At 70.1% G+C, this 25,129-nt stretch overlaps 2 protein-coding genes across 8 annotated transcripts in view; one reads left to right on the forward strand and one right to left on the reverse strand.

Annotated features, from left to right (window-relative positions):
* CRTC1 (CREB regulated transcription coactivator 1) overlaps positions 1–16,254 on the forward strand; it is a 57,197-nt gene extending 40,943 nt beyond the window's left edge. For 4 of the 6 annotated variants that reach the window (XM_070059023.1, XM_070059024.1, XM_070059027.1 and 1 more), the window contains 8 exons: positions 2,139–2,179; positions 2,524–2,744; positions 6,029–6,162; positions 7,088–7,399; positions 9,120–9,224; positions 11,812–11,898; positions 12,195–12,375; positions 12,828–16,254. In XM_070059023.1, coding sequence (XP_069915124.1) covers positions 2,139–2,179; positions 2,524–2,744; positions 6,029–6,162; positions 7,088–7,399; positions 9,120–9,224; positions 11,812–11,898; positions 12,195–12,375; positions 12,828–13,039 — 1,293 coding nt within the window. In that variant the 3' untranslated portion in view covers positions 13,040–16,254. The remainder of the gene's footprint in view (positions 1–2,138; positions 2,180–2,523; positions 2,745–6,028; positions 6,163–7,087; positions 7,400–9,119; positions 9,225–11,811; positions 11,899–12,194; positions 12,376–12,827) is intronic. The other 2 variants (XM_070059025.1, XM_070059026.1) reach the window with 1 other exon arrangement.
* Positions 16,255–16,496: 242 nt separating this feature from the next.
* COMP (cartilage oligomeric matrix protein) lies at positions 16,497–22,707 on the reverse strand. 2 transcript variants are annotated; one of them, XM_070059020.1, is made up of 19 exons: positions 22,562–22,707; positions 22,298–22,383; positions 22,145–22,196; positions 21,765–21,934; positions 21,195–21,332; positions 21,024–21,098; positions 20,759–20,917; positions 20,577–20,681; positions 20,389–20,496; positions 20,149–20,308; positions 19,728–19,846; positions 19,561–19,613; positions 19,288–19,469; positions 18,843–19,021; positions 18,714–18,762; positions 18,242–18,438; positions 17,291–17,463; positions 16,752–16,891; positions 16,497–16,659 (listed from the first exon to the last, which is right to left on the reverse strand). In XM_070059020.1, exons 1-19 carry the CDS (start codon positions 22,638–22,640, stop codon positions 16,607–16,609), a joined length of 2,277 nt encoding a protein of 758 aa, XP_069915121.1. In that variant the 5' UTR covers positions 22,641–22,707; the 3' UTR covers positions 16,497–16,606. The 2 variants fall into 2 exon arrangements, with proteins under 2 accessions (XP_069915121.1, XP_069915120.1); XM_070059019.1 differs by having other exon boundaries at positions 22,298–22,401; positions 22,562–22,695.
* Positions 22,708–25,129: the final 2,422 nt, after the last annotated feature.

Consider the following 25,129-nt stretch of genomic DNA (forward strand, 5'->3'; position numbering starts at 1 on the left):
ATCTGCGCAGCTTCCCGGCTTTGCGCGGCTCGGCTTCGCGCGCTCCGCGGTCTCCACGCTTAACCCTTTCGCGTCTGAACCACAGCCTCGCGAGCCCCGTTCCCTATCTACTTGTGCCCCGCACGCTCTCTGCACGCGGCGGCTTCCGCGAGTAACACAGCGTAGCTTACGTGTCCGCCACTAGCATTCAATCTAAGTTCCCCGGGCTAGCCTGGCGAATTCAACCCAGCGTACGTCTCCGCCCCACGGTTTGGCTTCCCGTCCTTTGCTCCCCGGGATAATCAGACGGATCCCAACCAGGCTCACGTTTCAGCTTCTGGTTTCAACTTTTCGCCCCCTATTCCCGGGCTAACTTGAGAACCCCAAAGTGGCTTCCGTTTCCGCCTCGGCCTGCCCCCCGCGGCTTCAATTTCCCTAACATTTTTCTCTACCCGGTATGTTTCCCCAAGCTTTCCTCCAACGATATTCCTCCCTCATTTCTCCTGGCCTCTCCCCACAGTCCGCGTCCGAATCTGTTTGTTCTAGCGTTCACTTTCGCTTTCGACCTTAGAGATTTCTCCCAGCTTCCCCCCGTAGTCCGTATCCGAGTCTATGCCTAGGCTTTCAATAGCTTCTTCCGGCACCCTTTTCGTCCGGCTTTTCCCTAGGCTGTTTGCTAGTCTCTCTCTCCGGTATTTTCCCAGTTCTTCCCGTTTCTTCCCTCCTAAGTTTCATATCCGTCCTAAGTTTCCTATCCAAGCTAGGTTTCCTATCCGAGTCACGGCACCATTATGTCGCTCCCCCTCTTCGTGGAGGAACGACACAGGACCCTGCGCTGTTCTTTCGTCTGCTCGGCCCTCCCCGGGTTTGCTGCTGGTTCTTCCCGGGTTGGCTACTATCCCTTCCACCTCCGTGGAAGGGCAGTTCCCCCTGGCCACATTCCCCACTTCCGCAGGGGAGCGGCACACCGCCGGCCGGCTTTCTCGGGGGCTGCACGGGTTCCCTTAGATGTTCCCCATAGATGTTCCTGATGCATGCCGTCTCTCTCCTCCTTTATAGTCCTCCTCCGCCAATCCCAACTCGGCTGCCCACACGCCGAGTACGCTGCTCTCCAATCAGGAGCAAGTCCTACAGTTAATTGGTTGAACTGGAGGCAGCTGTGCGGAAGCTGTTTACTTCTCTCCCAGCGCCATATTGTGGGAGAGCAGATGCATAGAATAAGTCTTAATTCCAGTAACAGTCTAGTCCGGTTTGCTCCCCACACGGAGCCCCACTCTGTGGGGACGGGCCCGGCCGCCTGCACAGTGTGGGATCCTCTGGGGCCCCTCAGGGAGCACGCACAGCCCCGGGGCCCCGGGTGGGAGTTGTGCCTCCATGGCTGAGTTTATTTATTTATTGAAGATTTTATTTACTTGAAAGGCAGAGTTAGAGAGAGAACGCATGCTTCCATCTGCTACATCACTCCTCAGATGGCCACGGTGGCGGTGGCTGAGCCTGGAGCTCCATCCGAGTCTCCCACGTGGGTGGCAGGGCCCAGTACTCGGGCCATCGCCTGCCGCCTTCCCAGGCGCATTATCAGGGAGTGGGATCAGAGTTGGAGCAGGCGGGACTCGAACCGGCGCTCAGAGGGGATGCCGGCGTGGCAGGTGGTGACTTAACCCGCTGCAGCACGCGGCCATGGAGCCCTCAGCACTGTCTCTTGGCCTCGGCTCCAGACCTCCCGTGGTTTCCCAACGGGGCACCCTCGCCTGCTGTGGGTCCAGGCCTGACCCAAGCCCTGAAGGACGGGAGTACTGGTGGTTCTGTGCCCAGAGCCGTGGCAGAGGTGCGGAGGATGGGCACGTGGCCTCGGGCACCTGAGTTTCTGTGCCCTAACCCTCTGCTGAGCGGGGGCCGTGGCCATGGCGCAGCTCCCAGGGCACAGAGCTGTCCCCTACACTCTGCCTGGCCGCCTGCCCTGGGCAGACTGAACTGCTCCCCGTGAGGGCGGCCCCCTTCCTCTCGGCGCCATTCGTGGCTCACCCTGGGCGAGCGGGCAAGGCTGGCAGGCCCCTCTCCCCGCGGGCCCCCCGGTCTCTGTTCCCACACCCCTGGGAAGACCAGTGGTGCCAGGTGGGAGCCCCGGGACCCCCCTCAGCCTCTGCCGTCTTCTCTTTCAGACGGGATCCAGGCCCAAGTCCTGTGATGTCCCTGGAATCAAGTAAGTCCCCCCGGGGGTCCCCCTGAGCTTCCTGTGTGCGCTGAGGCTGCGAGCCCAAGAGAGGGACCCTGGGCTGGGCCGGGCCGGGCCGGGCCGGGCCGGGGGACGCAGCAGTCCCAGGCTGCCCAGGGTGACCAAGTCCAACACCCCATCCCCAGGCATGGAGGAGCGGCTGGCCCGGCCTGCCCTGACCCAGTGCCAGTTCCTCATCCCGAGTGTTAGCACCCAGCCAGGGGGCGCCTTCTGCACTGTTGCTGCCCCCCTCCCCGTCCATGATCCCGGGGACCCCTGGCTGCCCGCCGTCCCTGGCGCTCACCTCCCGCCCCGTCTGGCTCCGTCTGCAGCATCTTCCCGTCTGCCGACCAGGAGAGCACCACCACTCTGATCCCCGCCACGCACAACACGGGGGGCTCCCTGCCCGACCTCACCAACATCCACTTCCCCTCCCCCCTGCCGACCCCACTGGACCCCGAGGAGCCTACCTTCCCCGCGCTCAGCAGCTCCGGCAGCACCGGCAACCTCACGGCCAACCTGACGCACCTGGGCATCGGTGGCGCGGGCCAGGGTAAGCTGGCAGGTGCCGGGTGCTGAGAAGTCACGGGCGTCCCAGCAGCAGCAGGGGCGGGGCAGGAGCCCAGCGCGGGCTGTAGGCCTGACCTAACTGGAACAGCGCCCGGGCACGGGGCACAGCCCTGGCGAAGGCGGCTGCGGGGGGGGGGGGGTTGAACCCAGCGTGGCGAGCCAGGCTTTCCCAAAGGGCTGTGGGCAAGCACCTGGCCCCTCCCCAGGTGCCACGCTCCATTCTCCCTCGGCCGCGTGGTAGGAACGGCCCGTGGGCTCCTCGCCAGTTCCCAGTCCCGCCCCTCTGGGGACTGTCCCCTGGCGGCCGCCTTAACTCCTGTGTCCCCTCAGCGGTCCTGACCCATCACTGTCAAGCCCCGCCCCACGTAGACCCCACCCTCCTGCCCCTGCCACCCACAGCGTCCCCCATTCAGAGTCTGCCCGGCCCCACAGTGCACCCCACTTCCTCCTGCACAGCCGTCCCAGGCCTGCGGCTTGCCACCGCCTCCTGTCGGCCCTGCCCGCCGTCCCGTGAGCCGGGTGTTCCCGGCAGGGCCCTGGGCTTGCGTTCGCTTCTGGCCAAGTCCCTCTGGTCGCCCTGGGGAGAGGGGGCTGTGAGGAGGGGCGGCGGCGCCTGGAGCAGGGCGGGGAGACTTCCGGATGCCGAGGGAAGCGGGGAACCTGGAGTCGAGGATGACCTAGGCACTGGCACAGCCCGGGAGGCGTGGTTCTTCTGGGTTTTCAGACGTGGCCAGAACGGTGAGGAGCAGAGTGGGACCCTGGCCCCGTGCCGCCAGCCAGAGGGCACCGGGCATGGCCCCAAAAGCCACTGATTCATGGGAACCCGAGATTCGGGCCGGGCAGGCGGCACCCACACGCGCCTGTGCCGGACCGAGGCTGCAATGCGGGCTCAGGGCCTCCCAGCGGCGCGGGAGCTGCAGGCTATGGCCTCCCATCCCCCCCCCCCCCCCGCCTCCCTGCCGCCTGCAGACCACCAGCCCCTCCCCCTGGGGAGGTCCTTGGCAGCCCCCAGTGCCCGCCCGGGAGCTGCGCACCTCCAGCCGGCGTCCAGTCTAAACAAACACAGGGAGACACACAGCACATGTGAAAGCCATCGCCGTTGCTGGCCCCATGTGTGGGGTTTGTTTGTGAACCTGCTACTCCGCCAGCCCCCCCCCCCCCCCACGGGCTCTGCTCGCTGGGCGCCTCTTAAATCAGGCCGAGCCGCCAGCCCCTGGCACGGGTGCGGATCGCATCCCCACGCCAGCCCCCTCCCCTGGCCTGCACGGAGGCAGCAGCCTGCCCCTCTCCTGACACGTCTGCCCGAGCCGCGGCCCTGGCTGCGTGCCAGCACGCGGGAGCTGTCCTCGCTGGCACCGCCCCCAGCCCTGCCAGTCAGACTTGCGTGCCACGGGGCGGGCCCTGCCACCTGCCCCCCCGCCTGGCCGCTCTCCCTGCCTGCCCCCGACTTCCCTTCCAGCTGGCTCTGCTCCCGTTCCCCAAGGTGAGCCAGGTTGCTCAAAGGAATTCAACAGCGAGGCGCCCGCCCGGCCCAGCTGGCCTCCCGAGGGGCGGCCGTGCCTGCTGGGCGAGGATTAAAACCCCCCTTAAATTCCAGGCGGCTGTTAGCGGCCAGAACCTGCCCAGGGCGCATCTCGTGTGGCCACGCTTGCACGTGTGGGGTTCTCTGAGTCAGCGGTTCTAAAGCAAGAGAATCCGTGTAGAACTTTCTAGAAGAATTAGAAGGCCCGAGAGCAGCGGGTCCACATCTCGCCCCTCAAGATGAGCCAGAGCCCTCCGGCTCGCCCCAGGCTTCCCCTACCCAGTGCCCCGGCACATCCACCCCCTCCCTCACCCCTGACACCTGCTCCCGACCGGGCACAAGTGTCCCTCGGCCTGCTGGACACACACGTGGTCATGGGCACTCAGCGGACACTAGGGAGAAGCCCACAGACCCGGCTCCCAGCCGCTGGGTCCTCACCTCGTGTCACGGATGCTGGCGCCCAGCGTCTGTGCCAACTCTGGCCCTGTGGGCTCTGCCTCAGGAGCCATGGCCAGGGCCAGCCCACCCCCGCCCCGCCGCCGTGGGGCTCAGCTGAGTGGAGCCACCCCGGCATCCAAGGGGAAGTGCAGGCGTGACGGAGCTCGCCCCTGCGAGCAGCCGCCCGTCACCCCCTGGGCACGTGCCGGGTATGTTTCCGCAGGCCCGAAAACCTGCGTGCCATCTGGCAGCGCGAGGTTGTTCCGGCGCCCTCGGCAGGATGGGCCCGGATCTCCCAGGGTGAGTCAGACGGCCCTGCCTGGCCTTGACTGCGGGCCAGCCTGCTCCTGACCTCACTGGGGCCCCGCCATGAACCCGAGGGGGTGGCCGTTATCACCCCCATCGTCCCAGAGGAAGCCACATTGGAGGGCAGGTGGGGGTCGCCAGGCCCGCCCCCAGGGCTCCCCCATCCTCGGTGGGGGGGCTGCTGCCTTTCTGGTGTGGCGCCCCGCATTAACCCAGCAGGCTCCAGCCGCTGCCACGTGAAACGTGACTCACCCAGCCCCTCGGTGCGGCAGGGCGTGGGGAGGGCCCCTGGGGTGGCCCTGGCAGGAGCTGCGGCGGGAGCGGGTGCTGTAAGAAGATGGAGGAGTTAGGCATTCAGCTCCGGCGGCCCCGGGAAGAGCCCTCCAGCGTGCGGGCACGGACGGCGGAGGGTGTGGGCGTGGGAGGGCGGGGGCGAACGGAGGGGCTGCAGGGACGCACATTGGTGCCTTGGAGGAGGGTGAAGAAAGCCGTGAGCCTGGGGGGAGATAGGGCAGACGACCAGGCTTGAGGCTGCTTGAAACTCAAGCCAGTGTCGGCAGAGAAGGGGGTTTATCGCCTCCTGAACCCCGAAGTGCAAGTGTGGCTGGCTGGGGGCTCAGCACCCTCCATTCCTTGTCCTCTGTGCCCTGCGGCTGCAGACAGCCCTTCCTGGAATTCCAGCCAAAGTCTCAGGGCAGGTTGTCATTGGACCAGCCAGGTCACATGCCCTCTCTGGGGGCCAATCACAAGCTGTGTTAGAGATGGGGACGTGCTGATTGGCTGGGCCCTTAGAACACACCCCTCCTTAAGGAATGAATGGGAAAAGAGGTGGGGGACCCCTGGGTCAGGAAATGGGGCCTTAGAGAGGGGTTTGCCCATCAGGAAGCTTCCGGTGGCTTCTGTGAGCCATGGGGGCTGCTCCCGCAAAGTGTGACCGAGGGTGTGAGTGGCCATTGCTCAGCCGGACTCACAGCTGCCCTCGCCGCCTCCTTCCTCCGCAGGGATGAACACCCCGGGCTCCTCTCCGCAGCACCGCCCGGCCGGCGTCAGCTCCCTGTCCCTGAGCACAGAGGCCAGGCGGCAGCAGACCCCGCAGGTGTCACCCACCCTGTCGCCGCTGTCTCCCATCACTCAGGTGCGAGGCAAGGGGGCCGTGGGGTGGGGGTGGGGGGAGGCTGGGAGCCCCTAGCCCTTCCCAGGAGGCCCCGGCATCCCGAGAGCCTTGCTGCTTCCTGTGGGATTTCCCAGCACAAAAATGCAAAACTCAGCGGCCCTGGGGTCTCCCGCGCCCTTCCCGGGCGGCCCCGCTTTCCGCAGGCTACGTTCTCCGTAGCGCCTTCTCAGACTTCTCCGTAATAAAACGTCCCGCGCGTCTGTGTCCTTTGCCGCATTTGCCCCATCTCCTGTTCTTCCTGGGCGGTCGGTTGTTTTATCCAAGTTGCCCGATTGTTCCGCTACTCCAAATGGCAGGAAGTGCAGCCAGGGCTGACCCTGGCAAACCCGGGCGCCCAGGGCCCTGTGTGGCTCTCCCTCGTGGGTGGCAGGGGCCCAAGCACGGGGCCGTCTTCCGCCATGCTCCCACGCACATCGGCAGGGAGCTGGATCGGAAGTGGAGCGGCTGGGTCAGGAACAGGCAGCCGCCTAGCCCCCCACCGGCCACAGCGCCGGCCGCCTCCTTTATCTTCCGTCAGCTCTGGAGGCGCACGTGTTTTTAGGAGTTTGTCCATTTCATGTTCTTTGTTTAAATCCCTAACCCCTAACGTAACCACGATGGCACTGCCCCCGGTCCCTGTGTCCCTCCCGGAGCCTGCACCGCCCTCCCCACGCCGCTGCCCACACTCTGCCCTCTGCCCGCACAGGGGTCCCTGGGGTCAGGGTCCTCGCGGAGCTGTCCGTGCCGCGCCTCTGCCTCCTGTCTCTTCCCTTTCCTTTTTGTCCAGCTGCCCCGCGGGGTCGCTCCCTGTCCCGGGGTGCCACCCCGCCGGCTGCGCCTTGCCCCGCCCCCATGCTGGGCAGCCCCCGGTCCGGGGCCTGCGCCCTGATGCCCGCCTCTCCCGCAGGCCGTGGCCATGGACGCCCTGGCCCTGGAGCAGCAGCTGCCCTACGCCTTCTTCACCCAGGCGGGCTCCCAGCCGCCGCCGCCGCAGCCCCAGCCCCCACCGCCGCCGCCGCCGCCCGCCTCCCAGAAGCAGCCGCCCCCACCGCCCCCGCAGGTGCCCGTCGGCCTCCCCCCGGGTGGCCCCCTGATGCCCAGCGCCAGCCTGACGCGGGGGCCGCCGCTCCCCCCGCTCGCGGTCACGGTCCCGTCCTCTCTCCCCCAGTCCCCCCCAGAGAACCCGGGCCAGCCGTCCATGGGGACTGACATCAGCTCGGTAAGCCGGGGGCGGGGGCAAGAGCACACTGAATCCTCAGGCTGCGGGGTCACCCGGGTAGGGCGGGGCAGCAGGCGGGCGGCGCGGCTTCCGGTCCCCCCCTTTGTCAGCGGTGACCCCCAGGGCCCGGGGTGACGGCCACAGCTCGGACTCGGGTCACACGTGCTGGGTGTGGGCAGTTCTCAGCCCCAGCCCCTCACTTTGACCCAGGTTGCCCTGGTGCAAGGGAGAGGCGGGGACTCCACCTGCCTAGGGGACGCCCCCCCAAAACACACCCAGCCCTTGCGGGGAGGTGCGGGCAGCTGAGCCAGCAGGCAGAGACCTGTGCCGCCCTGGCCCCGGGTCCGGCACACAGTGCCTCCCCTCTCCTGTGGTGGAGGCGGGCCTGGCAGCTGGGCTTCGGGCTCCCTCCTCCTCCCCTCCCCCTCCTCCCTCTCCCCCCCCCTTTCTCCTCCCTCCTCTTCCCCCTTTCTCCTCCTCCCTCTCTCCCTCCATCTCCCCCTCCCTCCCTCCTCCCCCTCTTCCTCCTTCCCCCCTCCTCAATCTCCCCCCTCCATCTCCCCTCCCTCTCTCCTCCTCCCCTCTCCTCCCCCCTCCTCCCCTCCTCCTCCCTCTCTCCTCCCCCCTCCTCCTTTCCCCCTCCCCTCCTCCCCTCTATCTCCCCCTCCCTTTCTCCTCCCCCTCTCCTCCCTCTCTCCTCACCCTCCCCCCTCTCTCCTCCCCTCCTCCTCCTTCCCCCTCATCCTCCCTCTCCTCCCCCTCCTCCTCCTTTCCCCCTCCCCCTCCTCCCTCCATCTCCCCCCTCCTCCCTTTCTGCTCCCTCTCTCCTCCCTCTCTCCTCCCTCTCTCCTCCTCCTCCCTCTCTCCTCCCCTCCTCCTCCTTCCCCCTCCTCATCCTCCCTCTCTCCTCCCCCTCCCCCTCCTCCTCTTCCTCCCCCTCCTTCTCTTCCTCCCCCTCCTCCTCTTCCTCCCCCTCCCTCTCCCCCCTCCTCTTCCTCCTCCTCCCTCTCCCCCCTCCTCTTCCTCCCCTTCCCTCTCCCCTTCTCCTCCCCCCTCCTCTTCCTCCCCCCTCCTCTTCCTCCCCCCTCCCTCTCCTCCCTTCTCCTCCCCCCCTCATCCTCCCTCTCCCCTCCCCCCGGCTGCCCACGGAAAGATGGGCTCCTGTCTGCTGCCTGCAGGGGCCGCCACTGAGCAGACAGACATCCCTGAGGGATGGCAGGGGTTGGGGGCGGGGCCAGGGCTGAGTGGGGCCTCACTGCTCTCACGCCTGCTCCCAGTCCGGCTCAGCGCCGCCCCCCCCGCCCCCCCGGCTCTGGGCCTCTGCCGTGAGAAGCCGGGGTCCTTCGTCCTCACAGGCTTGTCCTGATGACCGCCAGTGTCCCGAGAGCTGGGGGCCTGTCCAGGGCCCACAGCAGGGGGCAGCACCGTGCCTGCCCGTGTACGCATGCGTGCGCACAGGTGTGCCTGGGCGCCACAGATGGGCTCTGAAGTCTCCAGAGCTGAGGCTGCCCCTTTCTAAAACGCATTAGAGAGAGAGAGGGCTTTCCCTTCCCCCAGGTGCACCCCAAATTCCACGAGAGCCGGGCGCTGGGTCTGGGTCTCCCACGTGGTGGCAGGGCCCCAGGTGCTTGAGGGCGGGCATGCGGCGCCCGGGGGCTGGGGGCGGGAGGCCTGCGGGGGCGGGGCCGGCCGGCACGGGGCTGACCTGTCTGTCGCACAGGCGCCGGCTCTGCAGCAGTACCGGGCTAGCGCCGGCTCCCCGGCCAACCAGTCTCCTACCTCGCCCGTCTCCAATCAAGGCTTCTCCCCCGGGAGCTCCCCGCAAGTAAGGGCCGCCGCCAACCCCCGCACCCCGTGCACCCCCGTCTCTCCCCCGTCTGTGCCCCGTGTCTCACTCCATCTCATCACGTGCACGCCATCGGACCAGCGCTGTGCCCCGACCAGGCTGCCCCGGGGTGGGGCCCTGGGCAGGACGGGGGGAGGGGCACCTGGCTGGGGTGGGGGCTCCTCGCTGGCACTGGTGACACCAGAGTGCTCCACTCAGCACCCTTGAGGCTCCTCAAGGCGGGGGGAGTCCCTCCTGCCCCCCAGCTGCAGTGGCTGGGCACCCTCGGCCACCCCAGGCGCTCTCCAAGTGCGGCTGTGGCATCGAGCCGCCCTGTGCCCGTCCTGTGGGGGGTGCGCTGAGGCTGTGTCCTGTCCCTCACTCCCGGCACTTCCTGTCCAGGCTTCTTCCGGAAGCATGGGGCTCCCTCTCTGCCCTGCGGCTGCCGCACGGGCTGTGTGGTTTGTTGTTTTGTTTTTTAAGATTTGTTTGTTTGAAAGGCAGAGTGGCAGAGGCAGAGAGAGAGGTCTTCATCCACTGGTTCATTCCCCAAGTGGCCACCATGGCCGGAGCTGGGCTAGGAGCCAGGAGCTCCATCCAGGTCTCCCACGCAGGTGCAGGGGCCCAAGGACTTGGGCCATCCTCCACTGCTTTCCCAGGCCACAGCAGAGAGCTAGATCGGAAGTGGAGCAGCCGGGACTCGAACCAGCGCCCCTATGGGATGCCGGCACTGCAGGCGGCGGCTTCACCCGCTGCGCCACAGCACCAGCCCTTGCGCTGAACGTTTTTAGCTCTGGGGCCAGGGTTCCATATGGAACCTCTGTCAGGGGCTCCCTGGGGCCACCCCATCCCCAAACGACACCCGCTGAGAAACCCCCAGAGCCCTGAAGCCGCCCCCTGGAGGGCCCGGGAGGCTCCGCAGGCAAGGGTGAGGCCCCGGCTCCTTGGGTGAGCGGCCAGCAGTGACTGTGAGCGAGTCGGGGTCAGCCTGGCCACTGCACGCACTCCGTCACTCTGTCCACGCCGGCTGAGAGCTGTGGTCTTGCCACGTGGCCACCGTGGGCTCGGCAGGGCCCGTCCCAGGCCGACAGCGCCAGTCCCCGTTAACCGCCCCTCTCTCTCGCTGCACATGACAAGGCTGAGGGGCCAGGTGGGCTTCTCTCGGGGAGACTCAGCGGTCGGCTCATCTTTGCCTAAAGCCTAGGCGGGTTGGCCTGCCGGCCAGGGAGCAAGCAGCAGGCAGCCATCTCGTGCCTCTGTCCGTCCCGGGCAGCTGTGCAGAGGCTGGCCCTGGCTTCCTGCTGTGGCCAGGTCCCTGAGGACTGGCCCACCAGTCCCCCAAGCCCAACACCTTGCACCTCCCACCCTGGCGACGCCCAGCCCGCAGTGGGCACCGTGTTCGCCCCCGCTGAGCCTTGTCCCGGGGCAGTCCCCTCCCCCCTTCCGAGTGAGGCAGGTGCGTGCGGAGCTCTCCCGAGTCCGAGGCCCCAGGTCAGGAGCAGGCGCCCGCCTGGTGCCCAAGCCCCACCCCCGGGTCACTCCCCAAATGGTGCAAGAGTCAGGGCTGGGCCAGGCTGAAGCCAGGAGCCAGGGGCTCCTTCCGGGTCTCCCCCGTGGGTGCAGGGCCCAAGGACTTGCGCCATCTTCTGCTGCTTTCCCAGGCGCGTGAGCAGGGAGTCGGGGCTGCCGGGACTCGAGTCGGCGCTCACGCGGGATCCGGCACTGCAGGCGGTGGCCGAACCCCCTGTGCCGGCCCCAGAATGGGCGATTTGACTGTCCTCTCCCCTCCTGGCTGCCTGTGCCTCCCTCCCCGGGCGTCCCGTAGAATCTTGGGCCTCAGGAGCACCCCGCCTGCCGGGTGGGCACCACCCCCTGCCCTTGGCACAGTGCCCACCGTGCCCACACCAGCTGTGGGCCCGTGGCCAGCCTGGAGCCTGGAGGACGTGCGGGGTCTTTGTGCAGCCGTCCAACCTGGCCAGGTGCTGGGCGCGTGCGGGGTGGCCCGACCACCCTGCCCCTCGGAGGGCTCCCAGCTGCGGGTTTGCCGGTGGCCTCGGGCTGTGTCGTCCTTGACTTCGCCAGCAGGCCTCCCCTCCGTGTGGGCTCCAGGCGGCCCCTTTCTGGCAGATCTCTTCCCTGTAAGGGTCCCCAGCACCCCCCCACCCCCCCCCGGCAGCACCAGCGCCATGCGGCCCCCCCCCGCCCCGCCCTGGGCCCCGGGTCTCAGGCAGGCAGCCTGGGCTGGGGAAGCTTTGCCTGAACCTCGCGCTCTCAGCCGGTGGCCAGCCTGTGTGCGCGTCCCATCCAAGTGTGTGTTTGTGTGTGGCCTGCACCTGTTCCGTGTCCCTGTGTCCCCGTGGGGCCCATCATGGGCCACCAAGCCCACGTGCCGCACCCCGCCTCCCTCCCCAGCTGTCCTCTAGGGCGCGTCTCTGCCACCCCCCATAACCTTCCCTGCGGCGGGAATGGGGGCTGCAGGCTGTTAGATGAAGGCGATGCTTGGGGGGTGCCAGGCTGCAGAGGCCCCCAGGAGAGGCCACGCCGGGGTCGGGGGCCGGGCCGCAGCAGCCCTCTCTTGTGTCCACAGCACTCCTCCGCCCTGGGCAGCGTGTTTGGGGATGCGTTCTATGAGCAGCAGATGGCGGCCCGGCAGGCCAATGCTCTGTCCCACCAGGTGAGCGGGGCCAGGCTGCACGCGCTCCAGGGACCCCCTCGCTGCCCCTCGGCCTCACCCCTCCACGCCCTCCCCCCACCTTGCCGGTGGAGGGGTAGGGTAGGCAGGGCCTGGCCGCGGCCCACACGGGGGGGGGATTGGCTGGGAGGTGGCGCTGGCCTGGCTGGGCGGGGCTGGGGGATGAAGCCGCAGCCTGGGGCCAGCCGCTCGGGCATCCATCCGTCCAGGGGAGTGCAGGCGTGCGGGGGTCACAGGTCACAGGTCACAGGTCACGAGTCGGGCGCTTCCCTTGGCAGCTGGAGCAGTTCAACATGATGGAGAGCGCCATCAGCTCCAGCGGCCTCTACAGCCCGGGGTCCACGCTCAACTACTCGCAGGCCGCCATGATGGGCCTGGCGGGCAGCCCCGGGAGCCTGCCGGACCCCCCGCAGCTGGCCTACTCCAGCCACAGCGGCATCCCGAACATCATCCTCACAGGTGAGGCCCTGCAGTCAGTGCCCACCCTCTCGGCAGGGGCCCAGGGAGGCCGGGCCCCTCCCTCCTGGGCTTCCGGCCGGGGAGACCCAACCTGGACCAGGGCGTGGGCGCCCGAGCTCAGGACAGGGCCGGCCACTCCCCCTCTGGTCCGTGCTGCTGGCCTGCGCTAGCCGACACGCTGACGACGGAGGGGCCCCTGCCTGGCCCGCCCCCTCCCCCCGTGCCACCCGCAGCCGCCTCCCGGCACACACACCGGTGTGGGTACCAGAGCCCCCTGCTGCGGGCCCGGTGCCCAGCACCCAGGAAACCCCAGCCCCCCCACGCCCTCATCCATCCCCCCTTGGCCTTGGAAGCCAGGCTGGCGGGCGGCAGGGGCAGGGAGTTGTGCGGGGCCGAGTGTGTCCCCGAGGAGGCCGGGACTCAGCTCTGCCTCGTGTGCCCTCCCCCCCCAGTGACGGGAGAGTCCCCCCCCAGCCTCTCTAAAGAACTGACCAGCACGCTGGCCGGCGTGGGCGACGTCAGCTTTGACTCGGACAACCAGTTCCCCCTGGAGGAGCTCAGGATCGACCCCCTGACCCTGGACGGACTCCACATGCTCAACGACCCCGACATGGTCCTGGCCGACCCGGCCACGGAGGACACCTTCCGAATGGACCGCCTGTGACCCCCGCCGGTCAGTGACCCGCCGGTGCCGCCCCGAGCCGGGGCCGGCCGCGCTCCGCGCCCCCGCCAACGGCCGAGCTTGTGATCCAGAGCTTGCAATGCCGCCCAGCGCCCCCCGCCCGCCCGCCCCCTCCCCCAGGCTGTCCACTTCCGCCGCAGCCCGGTCCGTGCGTGCGTCCGTCCGCTCGGGGCCAGGCTGGGCTTGGAGGCCGTGAGGCCCCTGCCCCTGCGCTCGTGCCCTGGCGCCCCGCCTCGGGGTGAGCCCGGTGCGCCGCGCCGCGCGGTGCGGAGAGCGGGGGCTCCCTGCGGCCGGCGGCGGGCCGGGTTTGGGGAGGGGGCGTCCGCGGGCCGCGGGGCATCGCCGACTGTTGCTCAGCTCTCACTGCCTTCCTCCGACCCCGGCCCGGCCGCCTGCCGCCCCCCACGCGGTTAGCCAGAGCGCCGGAGAGCGGGGCGGGCGCAACGCGAAATAAACACTATTTTGACGGCTGTCTTTTATACAAATTTCTGCGCGCACGCAGAGCGCTGGAGCCCACCCGGCGGGAGCGGGCGGTGCCACCCGGGCCACGCCCCGGCCACGCCCCCGGCCGCCCCGCCCCGCCCCGCCGCGGCCGGCCCCGGAGGTTTTTTCTGCGGTCCCTTTTCCTCTCGCGGCCGCATCCTCTGAGCGCGCACGCGTGGGGTCGGGGGCGCGCGTGGGAGGCAGCCAGGGGCTCTCTCCTAGTTGTGTTTTTGTTTTCTTTGGATCTGTGTTTACCGGGGGGTGGCGGAGCTGAGCCCCCCCAAGCCAGCGCTTGCCCGGAGCATGTCGCCCGCACCTGGAAACCCCGCGTTACCTACTCCTTTGTTTCTGTTAAGCTAACTGGAAGTGTGGGCAGGTGGACCGGGGCCCGACCCCGCCCACCCCCAGGTGATCCCGCTTACAGGGCCCGGCGGGGGCTGGGGGCACGTGGCGCGCGTGAGCGGAGGGCGCTCGGTTCTCTCTCCCTGCAGGCCTCCCGCTGCCTGGGGGCGTGGGTGGGGAGAGTGCACCCCCCCCCCAGACAAGGCTGCGGCTCCCTGGCACCCCGAGAACCAGGGTGGGGGTGACCCTTGTCCCCCCGCACCGGCCCAGGGGTGCAGGCGCTTGGGGAGCGCTCCAGGCAGCCGGTGGCCGTGCAGGGGAGGGGGTGCTGCCCTCGGCCCGCTGGGCGACCTCTCCTGGGAGCCAGGTGTGGGAAGCCCCTCCCCTGGGCCGGTCCTGTGGGTGTGGCCGAGGCAGGGGCCCGAGAAAGGGGACTTTCTTTTTTTTTTTTAAAGAAAAACTCCGTGTACACAGAAGAGTTTGACTACCAGTAGACGTGTATGTAGAATTTTTTAAAAAACGGCCTTAAAAACCACAGGCGCGACCTGCTCGGATGCAAATCTTCAAACCAGGCGCCGGGGACTCCGCCGGGGAGCCCCGGCCCCTTCCCGTCTGCAGCCGCGGCCCTTGGAACCGAGTGAGGGCGGGGCGCGGCGCGGTGCGGCGCCCGGGACTGGGACGTGTCGGTGGCGCCCCTCACCGAGCTCAGCCTGCAGGGAGAAGGCGGCGGGCGGGCGGCGAGGCCGTGGCGCCCCCTGTTCTCGAATGTTCCAGCCCCTCCCGGGGCCCCACCGGGGCTTTTCTGTTTGTCTTGTCGCCGTGTCGTTTCTGTTCCGTGCTCGATCCGCTGGGTCCCCAAGACTTTTCTGAGACGAGACGGCTTCTGGGGGCAGCCTGGGCCTCCCGATGCGAATACTGGGATTCCAGACGAGGGTTGGCCGCACCTGCCGGCCTGGGACGGTCCTGGGAGGGAGCCAGGCCCCGGCCAGGGCTGCCCCCTCCCCGGCTCTGCCCGCAGGCTCCCAGCTTTGGCCAGGCTCTGCACTGCACGGCTGCCCCCAGACCGCAAGGAAGCCAGGCCCGACTGTTTGCCAGGTCTCCCCAGGGCGGGAGCAGGCGGGAGCTTGTCCCTCCACGGGCCTCGTGGGCGAGGACGGGGACTGGATGTGGCCGGGTATCTCCCGGGCAGTGTAACTGTCCCGGGGCACACGCTATGGCCGACAGCCGTCAGGTGGACAGTGAGACAGACCCGTGCTCCCTGCCAGGGCCCGGGTGGACAGGAGCAGGCGAGAGGCCCGTGGGGAGCCCGGCGGCCACAGCCTCAGAGCTCTGGTACCCCTGCCCGGTCCTCCATGCCTGGGGGGGCCTGCAGCTGGGCCACACCCTGCGTCCCAACCTCCCCCCAACCCGCACCCCAAGTTCTTGTTTCCAAAGAGGACCCTGCTGCCCCCAGCTGTGGGCTGAGTGGGGGCAGGCCTGGCAGTATTGGGGGACCCTCTGCAGCCCCCCAGGAGAGCGGAAGCCCCTTTGCTCTGGGCCTTGATGGAGCCGCTGCTGGGGGGGTCACACAGGCTCTGGGCGCGGCCCAGGGTCCCCACGGGGACTCGTTCTTGGTTTGTGATGTGGGTGGGACCCCTGGGACGGTCCCCCCCAGGCCCTGCCCAGTCAGCTCGGCCTGTGCCCAACTTGCCCTTGATCCCCTTGGGCTCACAGCGAGTGTTTGTGGGGGGGTCACATGCCCGTCTTAGCCCTTGCTATGTCCGGGGCGTCTGTCCACACGCGCTGGCCCCCGGAGGCTGCCGGGAGACCTGCACCCGCAGGCCTGCATGCTGGGGTCCTCCCTGAGGACGCGGGGGTGGAGGCGGGGGGGGGCAGCTGCTGGACCTTGGGGGAGCTGCCGGCTCCATCTGCCGCCCCCACTGCCGGTGGGGAGCGGTGAGGGTCACGCAGCGAGCGCTGGGGCCGGTAGTCTGTCCTTGCGCAGCCCACACGGCCCAGCACTTCTGACCGCCTGCCCGCTGGGGGGTGATGCGGGGACAGCGTGGCCTTGGCCACCAGACCCCGGGGAGGGGGAGGACGTTGGCAGTCCCCGGCCCCGCCGTGTCCCCCCAGCAGGACGCTGGGTGGCTCCTCTGATATATGCAAACCCGCCGGCCCGACCCCTGCCCCTGCCCCGGCCCAGGCCGGCTCTGCCGCCCCCGGACAGCATGTTCAGCCTGCTGCGACGTCAGGGGGCGCGGCGGGCGGGTGGGGTGGGGGCGGGGCGCACTCGGCCGCCCCCGCCCCGCCCTGTGGCGCGGATGCTTTTGTCTTTGTACTTTGCACTCTTTGTAATGAAACAGACAAATAAAAACGCGAGGTTTTGTCTCTGCCTCTCAGTCTCTCCGTCAACCCGCCAGCTCTTCCTTCCTCGGCGTTGAGGCGTGGGCGGGGGCCGCGCGCGCCCCCCAGAACAGGCCCGGGGCCAGGAGGGGCCAGGACGCTGCGGCCGGCCCCGGGTAGGGTGGGGTGCGGTGGGGCGGGGCTGGCGTGGGCGCAGAGGCCTGGGCATGGGGTCCCCGGTGCAGCTCCTCTGCCCCCACCCTCCCCTGCCACAGAGACCACAGCCAGGCGCTGCCCTCACACAACTTTATTTCGTCCGCTCCGAGCCCCTCGCTCTCTGCCACCCCAGGCCGGCCCCGGCCAGGGCAGCCGTCGTCCAGTGCGGGGTCCGCGCGCTCGCCCCTAGGCCAGCTGCAGCCGCTGGGCCTGAGCCTCGTAGTCCTCGGGGATGGTGTCTGCGTGGTGGGGGAGGGGGAGACAGGAGGTGAGGGGCGGGGCCGGGCCGCGTCCCCGCCCGCCCGCCACGCCCCGCGCGCCCCGCGCTCACCATTGCAGCGGTAGCGCAGGTTGGCCCAGATGATGTTTTCCTGTGAGAAGCAGAAGACGCCCAGGCGGCCGCCCCGCATGGTCGTGTCCAACACCACGTTGCTGTCAGCCACCAGCTCGGGACCCTCGTAGAACCGCACCCTGCGGGCGGGCGACAGGGAGGAGGGTCGCGCTGCTCCACGTGCCACCCAGCTCCGGGCTAACAGTGAGCCCAGGAAGTGGGGGGGGGGGCGAGCCCTGAGGTCCCTGCCACCCGCAGGGGGCGCCCAGATGGAGCACCAGGCTCCTGGCTCTGGCCGGGCCGTTGTGGCCATCAGGAGGCGAACCAGCAGATGGTGGACCTCAGCACAGCACTGGGCTTCCTAGCGGTGTGGAAGCCGGGGTGGGGGGAGGCTCAGCTAAGAGCAAGCGAGTGGGTGATGGGAGCGGGGGCGGGGTGGGGGCGCACACCAGGCTGTTGGGGGTGGGAGGCGGACACTGGGCTGTCCGGGGTGGGGGCTGACCCTGGGCCGTCTAGGGCGGAGCGGCCCGCGCGCCCACCTGATGTAGCCCACTTGAGGCCGGTGCTGCAGGAACCAGCGATAGGACGTCTTGTCTTTCCAGCCCACGTTGCGGGGGTCCTGCCACAGCAGCCGCACCTGCGACGCCGTGTCCCCCGTGTGCCACAGTGCATTCCGGAGCTGCTCCCCGGGCCCCGTGGAGGACTTCACAGCCTGCGACCGCCCAGAGAGGGGGGTCAGAGGCCTTCCCGGCCCCCCAAGCCCCTCCCCCCAACCTTGCCTGGTGGGACAGGTGGGGGCGGGGCTGTGGGTCAGTCTCTGCCCACGAGGTATTGGGGACCACGGTGGGGAGGCCTTATGGGGCCATGGTGATCTTGGGGTCCCTCGAGGACCTGGGGGCCATGGACAGGCCTGGGGGGCTGCAGGATCAGGTGACCTGCGGGTTTGGTATCTGTGGCATGAGCTGAGGTCCTGGGAGTCTGGGGGCTCTGGGGAGGTATCAGGGCTTGTGGGAGCCACTGGCAGGGTTTTGGGGTGGAGGGTGCGTCCCAGAGCTGGTGGGAAATGGGCTTAGGACTGTTGGGGCCGGCACTGGGTGCAGCGGGCTGAGCCCAGGCCTGCGACGCCAGCGTCCCGTGTTGGAGCGCAGGTTCGAGTCCTGGCTGCTCCACTTCCGATCCCGCTCCCTGCTATGGCTGCAAAAGCAGCAGAGGATGGCCCGAGTCCTCGGGCCCCTGCACCCGCGTGGGAGACCCGGATGGAGCTCCGGGCTCCCGGCTTCCGCTGCTGCGGCCGTCTGGGGAGTGACCAGCGGATGGGATGTGGGTCCCTCCCTCTCTCCGCGGGCCCGCCGTGCTCCCGCGGGGCCCCTGCACCCGCGTGGGAGACCCGGATGGAGCTCCCGGCTCCTGGCTTCCGCCGCTGCGGCCGTCTGGGGAGTGGCCAGCGGATGGGATGTGGGTCCCTCCCTCTCTCCGCGGGGCCCCTGCACCTTCAGCTGGATGCCCGGCTCGGCCACAGCCCGGAAGGGGTTGGCCTGCCAGTACGTCTGCTCCATCTGCTTCCACATGACCACGTAGAAGCTAGAGCTGTCCTGGTAGCCGAAGATGAAGCCGGCGTAGTCGTCGTCCGTGACCGTGTTCACGTGGAACGTGCCCTCGAAGTCCACGCCGTTGAAGGCCGTGTACCCTGTGGAGGGGCCGGGGCTGTGGGGCTCCGACGCTGGCCCACCGCGGCCCAGACCCGCCTCGCCCACTCCCCGCGACCTACCCTTGGCCACGCCCCTGCCGGCCCAGCCAATCGCGGGCCAGATCCCACAGACCCAGCCTCCTCGCACCTAGGAGGCCCGCCCCGTCTAGCCACGCCCCCACTTTCCCCGGGCCGCTACACCACCCGTCTGGCCACGCCCCACGCTCGGCCACGCCCCACGCTCGGCCACGCCCCCATCCCCCCACGGCGCTCACCCACAGCCAGGCCCGGGTCGCTGTTCATGGTCTGCACGATCTCCATGCCCTGGGGAGGGGCGGGGCCGGGGCTCAGCCACGGAGCCCTCACCCCCGCCCCCGCCCACCAGCGCCGCGCCCACCGCCCACCTGATTGAGCACCACCCAATTGGGGTCGATCTGCGCATCGCCCTCAGGGTCCAGCACGACCGTCTGGAAGGCCCGGAAGTCGGTGAGGGTGACCTCGGCGTTCTCGGGGCACACATCGATCTTGTCCACCACCTTGTCGGCGTCGAAGTCGTCCTGGCATGCGTCGCCCACGCCGTCCCCTGAGGAGGGAGGAGAGCCGGGGGTGGGGCAGGCCGAGCACCGCCCACCTGAACGCTGCCCCGCCCAGCAAGGCCCCGCCCCTCACCCACGGCCCCGCCCCACAAGGCCCCGCCCCTCGACATAGCCCCACCCCAGCTACGACCCTGCCCACCAGCCACAGCCCCACACCCCTCTTACCGTGGCCACGCCCCACCAAGTGCCTCCCCACCATCTACGGCCCGCCCCCTCGAGGCCCCGCCCACCAGCGCGGCCCCGCCCCTCGTACTGTCCGAGTCCTCCTGGCCCGGGTTGGGCACCAGCCTGCAGTTGTCCCGGGCATCGGGGACCCTGTCGTTGTCATCGTCCTCGTCGCAGGCGTCGCCCTGGCCGTCGTGGTCCGAGTCCTGCTGAGCGCTGTTGGGCACCGTGGGGCAGTTGTCCCGGGAGTCCTGGTGTCCGTCGCCATCCCTGGGGCGGGCAGCGGGGTAGGCGGGCGGTGACTGGCAGGGCTGCGCAGACGACCCCCGCCACCCGCCCGCACCCCAGGCGGCCTCCTTACTGGTCTTGGTCACTGTCACAGGCGTCTCCCACGAAGTCGTGGTCCACATCGCTCTAGGGGGCGTGGACACAGGGCGCAGGGGTTCAGGGAGGGGCGGAGGAGAGACCCCCGAGCCCGACGACCACCCCCGCTCTGTCCCGGGCTGCTCCTGCCAGGCGACCCCGCACCTGGTCCGCGTTGCTCTTCTGCGGGCAGTTGTCACAGGCGTCCCCTACGCCGTCCCCGTCACTGTCCCTCTGGTCGGAGTTGGGGACCTTGGGGCAGTTGTCGTTGGAGTTCCGGATCCCTGTGGACAAGATGGAGACCCCAAGGCTGGGCGTGCAGCCAGTGTTTCCCACCTGGGACCCCTGCGCTTGGGTTCGAGCCCCCCACTCCGTTTCCTGTCCAGTCCCGGCTAAGGCATCCGGGAGGCCGCAAGTGGTGGCTCCTGGGCCTGGGCCCCTGGACACCCAGGTGGGAGACCCGGATCGCGCTCCTGCCTCCTGGCTGTCGTGGGCCTCTGGGGAGTGACCCAGCGGGTGGGAGGGCTCTGTCTTCGCCTGCCCCTCCCCCTCCCGCGGCGCCCCCTCGCCCCTCGCCCCCGCTCACGGTCGCCGTCCATGTCGTCGTCACAGGCGTCACCGCGGCCGTCCCGGTCGGTGTCCTTCTGGTCATCGTTTTTCTGACCCTTGCAGTTGTCACACGCGTCGCCCCACTTGTCGCCGTCCGCGTTACGCTGGTCTGGGTTCCGCACCAGCGGGCAGTTGTCCTGCGGGACAGGCCGCCAAGGTCCCTCCCTGGCCCCGCCCCCTGCAGCGGAAGCCCCGCCCCTCGCCCGCGCGGCCTTACCCCCTCGTTGGGGACCCCGTCACCGTCGGCGTCCGGGTCGCAGGCGTCTCCGATGCCGTCTTTGTCCACGTCTTCCTGCCCTGAGTTGGGCACCGTCACGCAGTTGTCCTGGGGGCGGCGGGCATGGGGGGCGTGAAGGGCGTGGCCACGGGGCCGCCCCGCCCACAGCCCCGCCCCGCCCCGCCCACCTTGCGGCACTGGCGCTCCGGGCACCGGAGTTTCTCGTCCGGGAAGCCGTCCAGGTCGGTGTCGCGGCCGCACACGAGCCCGTTGCCCGCCCAGCCGACGGCGCACTGGCGGGGGGCACGGACATCAGCGGGCGCCTGGGCGTGGCTGCCCGCCCCCGGGTCCCGCCCGCCCCCGCACGCACCACGCACGAGCGCGAGCCGTCGCGTTCCAGCACGCAGTCCGCCTTCTCGTGGCACGGGCTGGGCGTCCCGTCGGGGCACGAGCGCTGCGCGCGCGGCCGGCAGCCGGACTCTTGGTCGCCCACGAAGCCGGGCAGGCAGGCCCCGCACTGGAAGGAGCCCTGCGGGGGCGGCGGCGGCGCGGGCGGTCAGCGCGGGCGGGCGGGAGGGCGGCCCGCAGCCCCGGCCCCCACCCCCGGCCCTGCTGCGACCCCGCAGGCCGTATACCCGGGTGTTGATGCACACGGAGTTGGGCACGCAGTTGTGCTGCCCGGTCTCGCATTCGTTAATGTCCGTGCAGACCTAGGGGAGGGGGCGTCCGCGGTTACCGCGCAGGCGCACTTCCACCACCCCCCCCCAGCCCGTCCCCGCGCCCTCCTCGCCGCCGGGCCCCCTCACCTGCTTGTTGGCCTTGGCGAAAGCCAGCCCCACGCCTTCGTGGGTGGGGCCGCTGTACCCGGGCGGGCAGGCCTCGCAGCGGAAGCCCGGGCTGGTGTTGGTGCAGCGGACTCGCGGGAAGCAGGGGTGGGCGCTGCACTGCGGGGCGCGGGGGGGGGGGGGGCGGCGCGAGTCAGGGGGCGCGCCGGCAGGGGGCTGGCCCCTCAGGGGCGACGGAGGGAATGCGGGGGGCGGGCATCCCCGGAGGAAGGGGGCAGTGGGCGTCGCGGCGTGCGCGCCCGGCGGCGGTGGGGTCTCGCTGGCGGGCGCCCCCCAGCAGTAAAAGGATCGTTGGCGGGCGCGGCCCCTGGCTGGGGGGGGGAGGGCGGCTGGGGCCGGCCACTCCCGCCGGGGTGGGGGTCACTAGCAACACAGAGGGTGGTGGAGGGGGGCGTGGGCAGGGCCGCGGGGACGTCGTCCTGGCGTGTGCCCCGGCCGGGAAGGGCGAGGTCGGGGCGAGCACCGGCGGGGGGGGAGGAGGGAGTCGTGGGGGCGGCGGGCGGGCGGGGCGGGGGTGGGGGCGCCGCTCACCTCGTTGACGTCGGTGCAGTGCGAGCCGTTGCCGGTGAAGCCCGCGGGGCAGGGCCCGCAGCTCGCGCCCCCCGGCGTCTCGGTGCAGGTCACGCCCGGGAAGCAGAAGCCGGGCGCGCACTCGGGCAGCGGCCGAACACTCAGGCTGGGGGTGCGCGCGGGCTGCATCCCTGCGGGGGCGGAAACGCGCGCGGAGCGGCTCAGGACCGCCGCGCGCGCGGGCTGGGGCCGGCCGGGGGCGGGGCGGGGCGGGATCCCGCGCGCCGCGCCCCGGCTGTGCGCCCCTGCCCGCCCCCCGGGGGGCGCGCGGCCGCCTCCCTGCCGCCCTCCGGGAGCGCTCCGCGCGCGCCTCTCCCGCCCGCCACGTCCCCGGCGCTCACCGCACGCGTCGCACTCCATCACGGTGTTTTTCAGGAACGTGATCTCCTTGACCTGCGGGCGCGGGTGGTGGTCAGCCGGGGGTGGGGGGGAGGCCCCCAGGCCGCGCCCCCCTCCCCCCCCGCCGCCCCTGCCCCTCCGCCTCAGTCCCGCACCTGCTGTCGCAACAGCTCCCGCACGTCCTGCAGCGCCGCGTTCGTCTCTTGCAGCTCTCGGAGCATTTGCGGGGCAAGGTCTCCGCCTGCGGCAACAGGGGGCACTGCTGAGGCGTCAGGGCTTGGGGCCCCTCCCCACCCCGAGCCCCCTCCTCGCTGCAGCCGCCGCCGTGGGGATCCCCCGACGCCGAGCCTGCTCCCCCGACCTCGGCCCTGCGCGCCCCCACGAGCCGGGACCCCAATCTCCCTCGGGTCCTGGCTCACCCAGCGGGATCTGGGCCTGGCCCGAGGCACGGAGGGCGGCCAGGGCGAGCAGGAGAACGCAAGCGGCGGCTGGAGCCATGGCGGCGGCGGCGGCGGGGCCCGGGGCTGCTGGCTCTCTACCGCGCACGAGGCCCGCGGCGCTATTTATGCGCGTGGCACTGGCCCGGTAGGGGACGGCCCACCGGGGCCCTGCCCAGCGCCCGGCCACAAAGTAAACAGATGGCGCTGGGCTCGGCGCTCAAGGCCCCACCCGGAGTCGCCGGGCTGAAGCTGGGTATACGCGGGGAAAGTGAGTCGGGGGGGGAACCCCAGAAAGGGGAGCCACCCCCCACACACACCGCCCCGCCTCCTCTCTCACTCAGCTACTGAGCGCTTGCTGTGTGCCAGGGACCCAGTCCCCTCCCTTGCTCGGAGGTGGAGGTGGGGACCACTGGGAAATGGGGGTGAGCAGCCGAGAACGGGGGCTCCAGCTTCCCCGCGCAGGTGCAAGGGGACCCCAGCTGGGGTCTGCCCAGGGCCTGACTTGGTGTCCCGGATCTGTGCGGTGGGAGGTGCTGTGTCTGCCACCCCCCCCCCCCAGCCCGAGGAGACCCACGTGCAAGGCTGGGCTGGGCCTTCCTCTCATAAAACTAAAGATCACTGCAAACACAAAAATGACCCCTCCCAGCCTCAAGGTGCCCGGGGCCGGTTAGCCTCTCCCCCCAGGCCTGCCAGTCCTCACAGCTTCTGCTCACTGGACAGGGAAACTGAGGCACAGAGCAGGGGGGGTGGAGCGGCGTGATTGGCCGGAGGCCGCTACACAAGACAGGTGTGAGAGCGGAGTTATTACCAGATCTGTTTTCAGGGGGTGGAAGGGAGGAGGGGAGGGGAGGCTATGGAGCAGTCACTGAGGGCTTCCTGGAGGCGGTGGTAAGGAGACGTAAAGAGTCCGATCCGTGGAAGGTCCTGGCGGAGTTTGGAGGTGGGCAGATTGCCCCCAGCACGTCTCTCTAGTCCACACACATACACTGAGCCCCAACTGTTGTCAGCTTCCTGTGCCAGGCACTGCAGAGGGGAGGGGGAAGTCAAGGTGGGCCCCTGGAGGAGGCGGCTGGGGGGAGCAGCCGGCCCAGCCCAGCCAGTTTCCAGCAAAGGCCAGCGTGCCCCCCCCCCGCCCTGCCCGCTGCCCGCGGCGGGGCCATGAGCTCACCTCCTGTTTGCCTTGGCGGGCGGCACACCTGGGGGCTGCGCCCGGATTCGCGCGCAGACCCAGGGCTCCAGCGGGGCCCGTGGCTCCTGCAGCGGGGCCGGGCGCACATGGGAGCCAGGCACGGGGCCGGCGCCGGGGCACACGTGGCCTGATCCGCCGCCGCCGCCGCCGCCGCCGCCACCGCCAGCGCCACCACGGGGCCCTGGGGAGCCGTGTGCGCAGGGCGTGACAGACAGCGTTCCCACGGGTGCCCCACTTCTGTCCCGAGGGGCCGGCTGGCGCCCCCTCCTGCCTCCTGGATCCCACCAGCCCTGAAGCCCCCCGGGGGGGGTTCAGGAGGCCCCCTCCCGTCCAAGGAGACCCCAGAGGGCAGGCTGGGGGGTGGGGGTTTGGGAAAACCAGGATAGCACTTTTCCAATTAGCATCACGTGCTTGGTGCTCCCTGTAGCGAATGTCACATTGTTACTGTGAATTCCAGGGCTTGACAGGCAGGGCGGTCACGGTCACGAGGGGGCGGGGAGGGGGCGCACAGAGCCCGGGCTGCAGGATCCAGCCGAGCAGGACCTCGCTGTGTGGCCTGGGGAGGCTCCCTAGTGTCTCTGTGCCCTGGCCGGGATCGTGGTCAGGACTCCGGGACGGATGTCCTGCAGGGTGTCGCCGCGGTCTCGGGTCGTCGGGCGACCAGACACGCCTGAGGTCACGCAGCCCGGCCCCTCCCCCAGGAGCTGCGTGCAGACGGGGGACTGTGTGCGCGCTGTGCCCAGGACCTCCTGGCCCGAGTCTCTGGCCGTCGCCCCAGCCGCTCCCCCCACCCCCCCCTCGCCCCGCTTCCCGCCATGCCAGGCCCAGTGGTTCCGGGAGGCCGGCCAAGGCTGGAGCAGGGAGGCTGGTGGCTGCGTGACGGGGCCCCTGGGGCCCTCCCTGGCAGACGCCTGCTGGGCCGGGAGACACGCGGGCGCCCCCCCGGGCCGGCCTGCCTCCCCCTCCGGAATCCAGAAGGGAACAGAGCCGGGGAGGCAGCTGCCCGGCCCCGGGGCTGCAGAACCCATCACTGCGCTTCGTCCACGGAGGAGCTGGACCCCACGCCGCCTCCCAGGAGCTGGACCCCACGCCGCCTCCCAGGACCCAGCGGCCAGGGCTGGGCCGGGGGGCCGAAACCCTGGAGCCCCAGACCCACCCACCGAGACCTGGAGCCAGCCCCGCCCTGGGCTCCTGGCTCCGGACCTCCCACGGGGGTGACAGCCCCCCCATGAGGGCCTCCTGTGGGTTTCTTCTCTGTCCTCCCCGAAGCCCCCACAGGAAGGGAGAGGTCACGGCGAGAGGCTGCAGGCACAGCCCTCAGGTCTGCATGCCAGGCGTCGGGGGGCTCAGGGGGGGCT

This window comes from Oryctolagus cuniculus, chromosome 16 (assembly GCF_964237555.1).
Source record: "Oryctolagus cuniculus chromosome 16, mOryCun1.1, whole genome shotgun sequence".
In the NCBI taxonomy this organism is placed as follows: domain Eukaryota; kingdom Metazoa; phylum Chordata; class Mammalia; order Lagomorpha; family Leporidae; genus Oryctolagus; species Oryctolagus cuniculus.